Source organism: Mesoplodon densirostris, chromosome 4, assembly GCF_025265405.1.
Source record: "Mesoplodon densirostris isolate mMesDen1 chromosome 4, mMesDen1 primary haplotype, whole genome shotgun sequence".
NCBI lineage: Eukaryota > Metazoa > Chordata > Mammalia > Artiodactyla > Ziphiidae > Mesoplodon > Mesoplodon densirostris.
Window position 1 is genome coordinate 127270775 of NC_082664.1, and position 12836 is coordinate 127283610.

The following is a 12836-nucleotide window of genomic DNA, read 5'->3' on the forward strand; positions in this document are numbered from 1 at the left end:
CCTTAATTACAATTTCTAAAATATATGTATTCAAATGACATATCTAGGATATTGACACATTAAGCATTTCAGTATTAATCACGGTTCCAGAAAAATTGTTGGTTTGTTCCGCCATACTATTTAGATCAACTCCCAAATAACCAATGATAAAGAAATTAAAGATGATCGTGTGAAAACCCAGCTATTCAGGGCCATACCTGCTCTGCCACTTCTCCATGGACTCCCCTCTTTCCCGAGGGAGATAGCAGGACTGCTGGAATTCATTAGCGAAGAGAACACAATCATGACGCGCATCCTTCAGGAGATTTCGCAATTTGTTATACTGTCTGTGACACAGAGGAGAAAAGTAAATCTAATCTAGCAGGTACTCATCTCCTGCCACCTCTTGCTAAGGTTCAGAAAAGATGAGGTATTTTAGAGCAAAAGCTTGATTGTTTAAAACCTGAGAAACACTTATTTACATTGGCCTTAATGTGTGCTGCGTTCTTGGGCTGCTGTTTCTCCATTTTGCCTGCTAGAATGTGCTGGAGCAGGGCCTCATTAGTTAGTTTGTGGATCAGTTAAACTCCTGTACTCCCCTCTCCCTTTCTGGCTATTTATTATGTAATTATACAACCCTGCCCCACACAGCCCCTTCGTCAAAGGCTCACAAAGGACAATGAGGCAAGCAGAGTTTAGTGCTTTATTTTTGTAACTCACTTTGTTCTGTAAATGGTGTTAGACATTAATATGTTTTACTTTTTGCTGGCAGCCCTAGAAAAGAACACGTAAGGTAAGTTTGGGAATTTATCTGTGAACTTTGTTGATGCAGCCACATCGTTTACATGAATGAAGGCTAGCTTCATCTATCAGACAACTAACAGAAAGTTTTAAGGTTTTTCCCCATCAGGAGATTTTTTTTTTTTATGTTTTAAAATAATTATATTTAACACACAGTGTGAACAGGTAGCTCTATCAAACTAGGACATACAATTTTTCTAAACAATTTTTCTAATCCCTTGTACAATGGAAGAGAGATGTTCAATTTTTTTTTAACATCTTTAATGGAGTATAATTGCTTTTCAATGGTGTGTTAGTTTCTGCTTTATAACAAAGTGAATCAGCTATACATATACATATATCCCCATATCTCCTCCCTCTTGCGTCTCCCTGCCACCCTCCCTATCCCACCCTTCAAGGTGGTCACAAAGCACTGAGCTGATCTCCCTGTGCTATGAGGCTGCTTCCCACTAGCTATCTATTTTACATTTGGTAGTGTGTATATGTCCATGCCACTCTCTCACTTCGTCCCAGCTTACCCTTCCCCGTCCCCGTGTCCTCAAGTCCATTCTCTATGTCTGCATCTTTATTCCTGTCCTGCCCCTAGGTTTTTCAGAACCCATCAGGAGATCTTTCCAATAATCTTAGCCAAAAAAAATAAAATATGAAGTCTCATAGGGGTCAGTTCCTAAGAAGGTGCTTTTCAATTGTCTAGATAATGTGAAATACATAATATTCACAATTATCTTAAAGGAAGTCAATTGTTTATTTAAAAATGGATTGATATTAAACCAGATGTTAAATTAACATATAAATTATCCAAGGTAGATAACTGGCATTTAACATAATAATATTTGTGCCCTTCCATTCCCACCTCCAGGCTGCCGCCACAGATTTTTAAAAATGAGTTTTTTCATGAAAGCAAAGGCAGAACTCTCTAACTTATCCTCTCTAAATAAATGTTAACTACCAGTATCTGTGTCATCTCAACACTTCATCAGAAAACAAGAAACACTGATTTTACTTTCTTAGTAATTCTAATTTTGAGCCACCTTAAAAAGAATCATCAAGTAACTACAACTTACAAAATGTCCTAATAAACAAAGGGATTCAGTTTCATTTCTGTGAATGGCAGCTTTCCTTAACAGAATTCCACTTGTGTAAATAAAAGCTGCCTCCCCACCCGCAGAAATGCCTAGAACACATTAAATTTGTAATTTTCCCACTTTCACAAAGATACACTTAAAATCATTTTTCAAAACCTCTTAGAATATGCATACAAGAGTCTTCATCACCGTGCTAACAGGGTCATCCCTGCAGGAGGGTAAGGCAAGGACTTTCACTTTCTGCTTTATGCATTTCTGTCATGCATGAATTTTTTTAAATGAGCACTTTTTTGGTTAAGCAATAAACGATTCTAGAAGAAGCTTTATAAACATCTGAAATTTATTATTTCAGAGAAAACACTGAAAAAATATTGCCTATTTTTCCAGATCCTTTCCAGTTTTTGCTCCCTTTATCCACACCCCTAATAAAGCACCTGAACCCAGTGCAGGTGTTTGTTTACAAACTTCCTCCTCTGTGCTCCACTGAGTGCCCTCAGGGGACACACCCAGACATTCCCGATGCTGCCCTTGGTCTGCGTGGTCCTGCTCATGGTGAATGCAACACAACCATCCATCCCTCAAAAAAAAGTCAAAACTAGAACTACCATATGATCCAGCAATCCATTTCTGGGTATAGACCCCAAAGAACTGAAAAGAGGGTCTCAAAGAGATATTTGTACACCCATGTTCAGAGCAACATTATTCATATTAGCTAAAAGGTGGAAGCAGTCCAAGTGTCCATCGGGGGATGGATGGATAAACAAAATGTGGTATATACATACCGTGGAATATTATTCAGCCTTAAAAGGGAGGTTCTGACATATCCTCAACACGGATGAACATTGAAGACATTATGCTGAGTGAAATAAGCCAGTCAGTCGCAGAAGGACAAGTATTGTATGAGTCCACTCATAGGAGTTTCTTTGAGTAGCTAAATACCTGGAGATAGAAAGTGGGACAGTGGTTGCCAGGGGTCTGGGGGAGGGCGAAATGGGGAATGAGTGTTTAATGGGTGTAGAGTTTCAGTTTGGGAAGATGAAAAAAGTTCTGGAGATGGGTTGCACAACAGTGTAATGTACTCAATGCCATCAAATTGTACACTTAGATATGGTTAAAATGGCACATTTTATGTTATATATTTTTACCACAATTAGAAAAATAGCTACACTAATCATCATAACAAAATAAAACAAACAAAAAAATAGAACCACCCATTTCAGTGGGATGAGTGCTATGAAAGGAAAAGTACAAGGTGTGACAGGAACATGGGAGGGATGAGGAAGGCACCCAGGAGGAGGCAACAGACCTGAAGGATGGGTAAGAGTTAGGTAGACAAAGGGCCCAAAGGAGGAGAGAGAGGGGACAGAAAGCTCAAGAAAGCAGACAGTAGGCTTCCTCCTTGTATCTCTAGTACTTAACCCACGGCAGTCGCTCAATAACTGTTTTCCAAATGAATCCATGAACTCACAACCCTTTGTGACAACAGTGATCCAAATATGAGATAAAAATGTCCTGGGACAAACTGACATTTTCAGAGCCCAGTTACTCTTTTGCTAGGCTTCACATACATCACTGCATTGGTCAGCACACCTGTACTTTAAACCTGGGGCTTCTCGAATCCTGTCCTCTCCAAATACTGATGCTCCACAAGCCAGACCCAGGGGCTTTACCACCAAATGAAAGTAATGACAATCCTTGCCAATGTTTAGAAAAATATATCACTTAACAAAAAGAATTTTCTCAATTTTAAGTTTCACTCCCATATATTTTCCTTAGACTTTTAGTGTGTGCTTCCATTTGTCAGCTACCTATCAGCCAGATAAAACAAATGAACAAATGGCATAAGAATATTAATGGTGAAAGCAGGAAACAAACAGTGAATCACTCTGAGTGTGACAGTCGGGTTTTCTTGTAGGCATGTGGGCTTACGGTTATAATTTAATAGTGCATCCATACAACACAGTCGTATATTTGCTAGTTAGGGTTGGTGGTGCATATGATGGAATTAGATATATAAGTATTCTGCATGGAGCCAGCAAAGAACATCATGGTGCCTTGAACAAGTCTGGCCTGAATGACAGGACAACAGTTCCAGATAGTCAAGTACAATAAAATTATCTGAAGTTTTAAAAATTCCAGGCTTACAGAAAAACCCTAGTTTCCCTGGTCTGGCTAAAGTGTTTTCGAAATCTCCATTATCTAAACATTTCAGACAATTTCTTAGGGGGACAGCAAAACTTACCTTCTCTAGATTGATTTTTTTTTTTTTTTTTTTACTATTTTTATTCAATGGTGATCTTACCTTCAGATGCAACATCCCTTCCCCCTGCTGACTACACTCTCTGGGGATTAGAAGTGGGTGTCCCACAACCAGTGGTGAGAGGTACAAGGAAGTGAGTCCTGTACTCAATGTTGCATTTCTTCAGTTTTTGCAGAACCCAGGTAGGGTCTCCTAGACTTAAATTCAGAGGTCCTTGAGTTTTCTCCAAGAATTTCAGAAGTTTCTATTCCATTTATATTAGGTGATATTCTTAAAACATTTTTAATGGAGTATATTTTGGACCAGGCTTCAGGCTGCAATGCCAGTTGGTGTCAGTGCCTGCCCTCTTGGAAGCCTCAAGACACCTCAAACTCACAACCTCCCACCCCCGACCTTCTCCAGTGTTCCCCCTCTTTATCCAGTTACATAAGCCAGAAACCTTAGTGTCATCCTTGACACCACCTTCTCCCTTATCTCACTTATCTAAATCCATTACTAAGTCCTATAGATTAAAAACAAACAAACAAACAAAAAACAGTGGCAATTCCCTGGTGGTCCAGTGGTTAAGACTCTGCACTCCCAGTGCAGGGGGCCTGGGTTTGATCCCTGGTCAGGGAACTAGATCCCACATGCCCCAACTAAGACCCCGAGCAGCCAATATAAATAAATAAATAAATAAACATTAAAAAAAAAACAGCTTTATTGAGATATGATTCACATACCATAAAATTCACCCTTTTAAGATGTAGAATTCAATGGTTTTTAGTGTAGTCACAGCATTATGCAACCATCACCACTATCTAACTCCACTTTTGTCAGCCCCCAAAAGAAACTTATACCCATTAAGCAGTCACTCCTCATTCCCTCTGACCCTTAGCCCCTGGCAACCACTAACCTACTTTCTGTCTCTTGGATTTACCTATTCTGGGCATTTCATATACACAGAATCAAACAATGTATGATTTTTGTGTGTGTGTGGTGGGGGCTGGATTCTTTCACTTAGCATAATAATTTCAAGGTTCATCCATGTTGTAGCATGTATCAGTACTTCATTCCTTGTTATGGCTGAATAATATTTCATTGTATGGTTAAACCACATTTTGTGTAACCATTATCAGTTGATGGACATTTGGGTTGTTTCCATTTTTGGCTATAATGAATAGAGTTGTTATGAACAAACATTCACGCACAAGTTTTTGTGTGGACATATTTTCAACTCGCTTTGTTATATACTTAGGAAGTTCTATGGATCTTACCTACTAAACAGCTTTTAGAAATATCTATTTCTCTCTCCATCTCTAAGCTACCAACATCTCTCACGTGAACTAAAGCAAGTGCCTCCTCTTCTTTTCTCCAAGCCTCTTCTTCACTAGCCTAGTAATCCTTTAAAAACAGGAATCTGATCATGTTATCCCCCCCTACTTAAAACGCTTCACCACATCCCTGAGGCCCATGGGGGCCTACCTTAGTCCAATCCAGGGCTCTCTCTTCCCTCATTCTCCACGTTCTCTCTCCCCATGGCCTTGCACAGCAGTTTCCTCGCCTGGAAAGCTTTTCTCCTTTCTTTGCCTGGTTTCCTCACACTCATTCCTTAGAGCTCAGCACATGCATCTCACTCAGGAAAGCCTTTCCTCCCTGCCTAGTCTGGGCTCTCCTGAGCCCAGCACCCCTCCCTCAGCGCGCCTGTCACAGCTCACTTCTCCATCTGTTTCTCTTGTTATCGATTACTGCCTGTCTCCCCTTCAAGAGCGTGTCTGCTTTTGCTCACCACTGTATGCTCAGTGCTAGCACAGTTTCTGGAACATAGAGCCTCTCAATAAATATTTGTAGATACACAGATGAACACCTGAACTCATGATTGAAGGCAGTGGACAGGTCAGCCTTACAGGGATATCACATGAGCCCTCAGTAAATAAGCACTTGAGGATTGTTAGATAGCAGAATGTGTGATTATCCTGATCAAAAACTTGACATTTTTCATACTGTTTTGTATAATATACTTATGAGGACAGGCATTTTCCTGCATTGATATTATTATTATTATTATTATTATTTATTTTTTTTTTTTGCGGTATGCGGGCCTCTCACTGTTGTGGCCTCTCCCATTGCGGAGCACAGGCTCTGGATGCACAGGCTCAGCGGCCATGGCTCACGGGCCCAGCCGCTCCGCGACATGTGGGATCTTCCCGGACCCAGGCACGAACCCATGTCCCCTGCATCGGCAGGCGGACTCTCAACCACTGCGCCACCAGGGAAGCCCTGCATTGATATTATTGAAATCAAACTACAAAATCATATTAAATATAGAGCTTATGCCTGTAGCCATAGAGGCTGTGTCTTTCTAGTATTAAACCCAACTCTGGTGATTTCATGTCAGTAAAATAATGTCACTGGTCACATTAAATTAATATTCATTTGTAGCCTTGTTTAGTTTGAAGGTCTGATTTGGGTTTAGGGTTGCATTAAGCACTTAGGTATGAGGATTTATGCCTAGATTTATGTTGAAACATATTTAAGTAACAATACAATAAATTAATTCCAATTAACACTGGGTATCCATAAGAATTTTTTTGTTTTAGAAACAAAGTCGACTACATTACTCATGCTGAGTGACACTGATGTAGGATGGGGATCACGTGGACCTCTTAGATCCTCTCCAACTATCATATTTTGATTCCAGTCTTATGTTATGTACTAAGAAACTGAGATTCAAGCTATACAGAAGGCATTCAGGAGGGGGTCAAAAGGAGAAAGCAAGGCATCCTTCTACCAGACACTAGACCAAACTAGGTATTTTCACCTGACAAACCTTTCCTAACCAATAATATTCCTAAAAGCATATAAAATAGAATGAATTATTTACCAGCATCTCAAAAATCTCAGAGGAAGAACTGAAAAACAAAATGTTTTCCAACATTAAATGAAGCAAAGCACCAGAGAGCCTCTGCTAGGCCACCTTTGGTTAAATACAAAAACTCAAATGACTTATGAATAACACTTATGAAGGCCAAATTAATCAAGCAAATCTCCTGGAGCTTACATATTGAATGGCTATCATCAACTTTAAAGTTAGCTTTTAATATATGACACTTTCCAGGGCTTAGGTAATTGTGGTCCTTTAGGTGTTTCAACCTGAATACACCTGCTGGTCGCTTAACAGGTAAAGAAAGCTCGAAGTCCCAAACACGCTGATTCCTTTTCCTGCCTCTTGTTCCTCTTCATCAATCAAGTTCATTTCCCTGCATTAAGACCAGTCTCAAACCTATTTCCTTCAGAGGGCTTTTTAAATCCCCACACCCCATGTTTACTTCTGCACTTTGCATAGTCCACATTAAATTATCTTACATGTGTCCAAGGTATGTCATAATTACCTTCCTGCTTCTTGCATTTAATCCCAACAAGACAACAAGTTTGTTGAGAGAGGGAACAAGACTTCTTTTTGTACTCCAGAAGGCCTGGAACTAGGAACTCGAAAAGTGCTCACCAATGGCAAAACCAGAGTATTATCCTGTGGGCCTGTTCCATAGCTCCTCAGCTTTTGTTTTCACGTTTAGTGCATTCAGAGACACGGTAAAGCAATGGAAAACCAATCGTTTTTCATCAAGTTAACTACTTTTGAAATGTTCAGGAAAAAAAGACATTTAAATTCCAATTCTTTGCTTTTGAATGTCCCAGGAATTGATTTTTAAAACAATCCTTAATATTAAAAATATTTTAGAAAACAGAAGTTGAAAAGGCTCAGCAGTGTGTTAGCAACCCACATGATAACAACAAATTGATTTTAGTAGCAGAAATTGAAATACGACACCTGGAGCAGCATTTAAACCTGGATGTGTATAAACATCTATATCTTTGTGTCTGAACAAAATCAACTTCAAGCTCATATAAAAATATTCTATCTGAAAAACCTGCACACAACCTAGTTAATGCATATTTTTTTGAACTGAGCATATAATAAGAACAACTTATCATTTTCATATACAAATAAACACACTTCATCTTTTACTACCGAGGTCTGAAGAACCCACAACATTTGAAAAAGAATAAACACATAATTTCTGCCTAACTTGTGGTGTTAAGAGGTTGGGTATATAATTCTAATATGCTGTTTCCATACAGTCTTCAAGTTCAAATCACAAATCTTTTCCCAATGTAAAGGAAGCAAAACCATTCATAGAGTATTTGTTTAAAAGGTGAACAACTGTTCTTCGTTTAGGTACAAGGCAAGCATTTTAGACTGATTTCAATCAGAAATTCTTTGTTTAGCAAATACAATTCCTATGGTTGGTGGTTATACTAGTAATCTAAAAATAAAACAAGTTAATTCTGGTTTCATTGAATAAATCACCACAAGTACAACTTGCCTCCACAATAAAGGAGCCTCAAATTTTAAAATACTTTCTTTTGCCCAAGGAGAAAAAAATGTAAGTTTCTGAAACAATATATCTACAAATAAGAAGATTAAATAACATGCAGTCTTCAACATGATATAGGCAATAGCTCTGCTACTATAAAAATGCAAACCAAAAGCCAAGAATCTTAAATACCCACATCCTGGGGACACTGCAGTTTATTGATCTGCAGTCAGATCTTTTGGCCAGGTGTTGAAGCAGAAATATAATGTTACTGCATTCCTCACTGGCAAAGAGAATGCCAAATTAGTTCAAAAAGTCCTTTCCTACGAAAATAATGAATTCCTCCCCTTTCTCTCCAACAAAGAACTTTTTCTAAAGGGGGGGGGGGAATCCGCACCATAAATAAATAAATAATGCAAAACAGATACCTCCGGCCTCTTTGATGCTGCACAGCTTGACAAGCCGTTTGCATGAAAATAATTCCCTTCAATTCAGGAAACTCAAGGATCTCGAGGTAATCTTGAACGACTTTCCAATCTGGGATCATGTAATGAGTCACGTCACTAGACAAGAGTTTCCCATCTGAAGCATAATTCAAAACAGAAGAGATTAGACAACGTTTGCAAACTTAGTTTAATATGATTTCAATGTCACGGTGCCCCAGTGTGCAGAACAACTTCCAATCTTAACTACACTGTGTCGTTTTTAAAAGACAAGACAAATCTACTTTGGTAGAGGCCCAACGTTCAGGTAAATTCAGCACCTTCATTTTTCTGAAGCTGGGATAATAAAAGCTCAGCGTGGTTTATGGTGTTGCCAGTAATGTAAAAGATGACGGATTTTAAAAAAAACACAAAAACAAGCAAATCAAAAAAAAAAAAACAAGCAAATCTTCAGCACAATTTAACTATATATTGTTAACCCATTGACCTACATTCACATTCCAGTGGGGCTCCCCAAATACACGTTACCCACTTGTTTATGCCCAGCCATTTCAAGTCGGTTGTGTCTCAAGCTTGTGAACGTGTTCAAAAGTCCCCAAGGGGGCTTCCCTGGTGGCGCAGTGGTTGAGAGTCCGCCTGCCGTTGCAGGGGACACGGGTTCGTGCCCGGTCCGGGAGGATCACACGTGTCGCGGAGCGGCTGGGCCTGTGGGCCATGGCCGCTGGGCCTGTGCGTCCGGAGCCTGTGCTCCGCAGCGGGGGAGGCCACAACAGTGAGAGGCCCACATACCGCAAAAAAAAAAAAAAAAAAAGGTCTCCAAGGGCCAAAAAGACTGAACTGACTAGAAAAGGTGCTCAGTGCAAGCAGGGGCGGTGGTGGCATTTCCACCTAGCCCGCGTCTCGGAGCTGGTTAGTCAAGCTGTAATTGAAATGTTCACCTTAACCGTAAGCTGAGGATCCCAAATATTCGCTGAAAAGGACCACCACGCTCCTCTCCCACCATAGGGAAGAGAACCAGTAACCATCGTTAAGTCGGCTACCCCAGCAGCCCAGAAATCAAGTGGAGGAAGGTGTAGTGGGCAGCCAACCCAAATCCAATTTCCCCATGACCTTCCTGTACAATGAGGGCCCAGATGATCCACAAATCCTACAGTCAAGAGGGTTCTCCACTGGATACATGTCTGAGGCCTAGGTGCTGGCAGGGAGCAAAGCAAAGAAATGTACAACGAGGAGCGGCAGAACGTCAGCTCCGCGCGCCCGGCTCGCACTGCAGGGCCCACAGATCGGGTCCTCTGGATTTCACCGCGGCGAGCCTGGGGGCAGGACGCTCCAGCGCCCCCAGGCCCCTCGGAAAACCCCAAACCGCGGCCTCTGCGCTGCGGGGGCGCCTGCCTCTCGACCCTTCCGTTTCCCTGGGCAGAGCAGTCGGGAGTCGGAGCGACAGCGGAGCCGTGGCCCAGCTCTCTGCGGCTCGGAAGCCACCGGCCCCTCGCGCCCAACCTGCAGCCGGGCCTGAGGTGATGCCTGGAGGCTGGCGGAGGCCTGGGGGCCTCAGACTCGGCGCCACCACGGCCTCGCGCTCCGCCTCTGGGACGCGCCCTTCCGCCTCACGGCCGACGCTCTACCCCGGCGCCGCCGCCCTGACGCCCGCCCGGGCCGCCCCGCTCCCGCCGGTCCTCGTCTGCCCACCCTCCCCAGCCTCCACCCCCTGCCCTGACCGTTGCGGCAGACGGCGGGCTGCGGGCAGAGCGGGCTGTTGCAGGGCACGCTGGGCCGCAAGTAGTGCTCCCGCACGATCCGCAGCGTCCGGCCCTGGAAGGTCCTCAGGAGCAGCACCTTCTCCCGCTTCTGCAGCATGCTGGCGGCGCTCCCCGGGGAAGAGCTCCGGGCCCCGCGAGGCCGCCCGGAGCAAGCGGCTGGGAAGCGGCGGGCGCAGCGCGGCGCGGGCGGAGGCGAGGCCGAGGCTTCGGGCCCGCCCCCTCGGCCTGGTTTCCGCGGACCTCCTGGCGGCGGCCTGAGCGCTCCGGGCTCCGCACCGAAACCGCCGTAACGGCCCGCGTTCCGGGGTTGAGAGCAGCAGGAGGCCGGCGGTGTGGGCGCTGCAGCTGGGCCCACAGTCTCCCCCCAACCCCGCCTCAGTTTCTCCCCTCCCTACAATTGCCTGGGGGTGGAATTGCCTGGGAGGGGTGGAAACCACGCAAAAGACTTAAGGGAGACAACCATAATACAGGTCTTCCTCCGCTTAACGATGGGGTTACGTCCTGATAAACCCATCTAAGTTGAAAATTTATTTAACACAGCTAACCTACCCAACATCACAGCTTAACCCAGCCTACCTTAAATCTGCTCAGAACACTTACATTGGTCTACAGTTGGGCAGAATCATCTAACACAAAGCCTATTTTATGACAGTGTTGAGATCATGTAATTTATTGAACACTGTACTGAAAGTGAAAAACAGAATGGTTGCAAGCGTATCGGTTGTTTACCCTGTGCTGTCTGGGAGCTGGGACTTGCCCCCTTGCTCAGCATCACGCGAGAGTAACGCTAGACCGGAAAAGAAAAAATTCCAGGTGGGTATCACTTTCACACCATGGCAAAGTCCAAAAATTGTAAGTGGAACCATGGGAATTCGGAACCGTCTGTACATGGAAGCTAGTTTAAAGTCTTGCGAATGTTTGGTGCAACTCTAAAGGATTACTGTACTTTGTTTCTATCCCCAGGTTCATATGGGAATGAGGCTGCCTTATTAATATGGATAATTATTAGTGTTTTTATTAATATAGACAATTATTAGTATGTTCTGTTTGTTGCTCGTGCTATCACTGAAAGAGCTAAAAGAGCCAGCAAATAAGCCAGCACCCCTGCCAGCCCAACATTTTTTCCCCTTTAAAAAGCTGTATTTATTTTTAATTTCTTGTATTTTTAATCCATATAAAAATTCAAACAGTGCAGATAAAATGGAAACTAATCTCTTCCTTTGAGGTAAACATTATCTATTCAACCTCAACATGATGGCGTTTGCAGCCTCTGGCAAAGGAATTTTCCTTTAAATTTGATAGAGAGTAACACAGTCTCTTCTGAGATCATACTCTTGGCTGGATGGAAGCCACCGTTCCTCCAAGCTCTCAACAAAGACTTTTGAGCTTAATCAGGAGCTTTACAAAGAAGTGTCACATTTAATTTCCTCAACAAGTCAGTGGAGTCAGGCACTATTATCCCAGTTTTACAGACGATGAAACAGGATTACAGAGGTTAAGTGTCCAAGATTACACAGTTATTAAATGATGGAATCAATATTCAAGCCAGAATCTGGCTGAATCCAAAACAGGCTCTTCACTAATTACCATGCTATTCACAGTTGAATAAAATATAGCTCTTGTATCCAAGGAGTTTATAGTCAACTTGTTGAGCAATAGTTAAGGAAGCTCAACCAGCTGGCTGGGAACATTGGCGCTTCCTGTTATGCTAAAGTGAGCAGAACTAGAGTATCCTGTTTGATCACTTACTCAAGGGGAACATATTAAAAAGTCATGTTCCCTCACTCATTGCATTTTTTAAAATATAAATTTATTTATTTTTGGCTGCATTGGGTCTTCGTTGCTGCATGTGGGCTTTCTCTGATTGCGGCGAGCGGGGGCTACTCTTTGTTGCAGTGCATGGGCTTCTCGTTGCAGAGCTTGGGCTCTAGGCGCGTGGGCTTCAGTAATTGCAGCACACGGGCTCAGTAGTTGTGGCTCACGGGCTCTAGAGCACAGGCTCAGTAGTTGTGGAGCATGGACTTAGTTGTTCCATGGCATGTGGGATCTTCCTGGCCCAGGGATCGAACCCGTGTCCCCTGCACTGGCAGGCAGATTCTTAACCACTGGGCCACCAGGGAACTCCCCTCGCTGCATTTTAATGTCAAGTTATC

At 42.9% G+C, this 12836-nt stretch overlaps 1 protein-coding gene across 7 annotated transcripts in view; it reads right to left on the minus strand.

Annotated features, from left to right (window-relative positions):
- DIS3L (DIS3 like exosome 3'-5' exoribonuclease) overlaps positions 1–11376 on the minus strand; it is a 35774-nt gene extending 24398 nt beyond the window's left edge. For 2 of the 7 annotated variants that reach the window (XM_060097141.1, XM_060097140.1), the window contains exons 1-3: positions 10642–10861; positions 8909–9062; positions 198–326 (exon numbers count right to left, since the gene is read on the minus strand). In XM_060097141.1, coding sequence (XP_059953124.1) covers positions 198–326; positions 8909–9062; positions 10642–10780 — 422 coding nt within the window. In that variant the 5' untranslated portion in view covers positions 10781–10861. The other 5 variants (XM_060097144.1, XM_060097145.1, XM_060097142.1 and 2 more) reach the window with 5 other exon arrangements.
- Positions 11377–12836: the final 1460 nt, after the last annotated feature.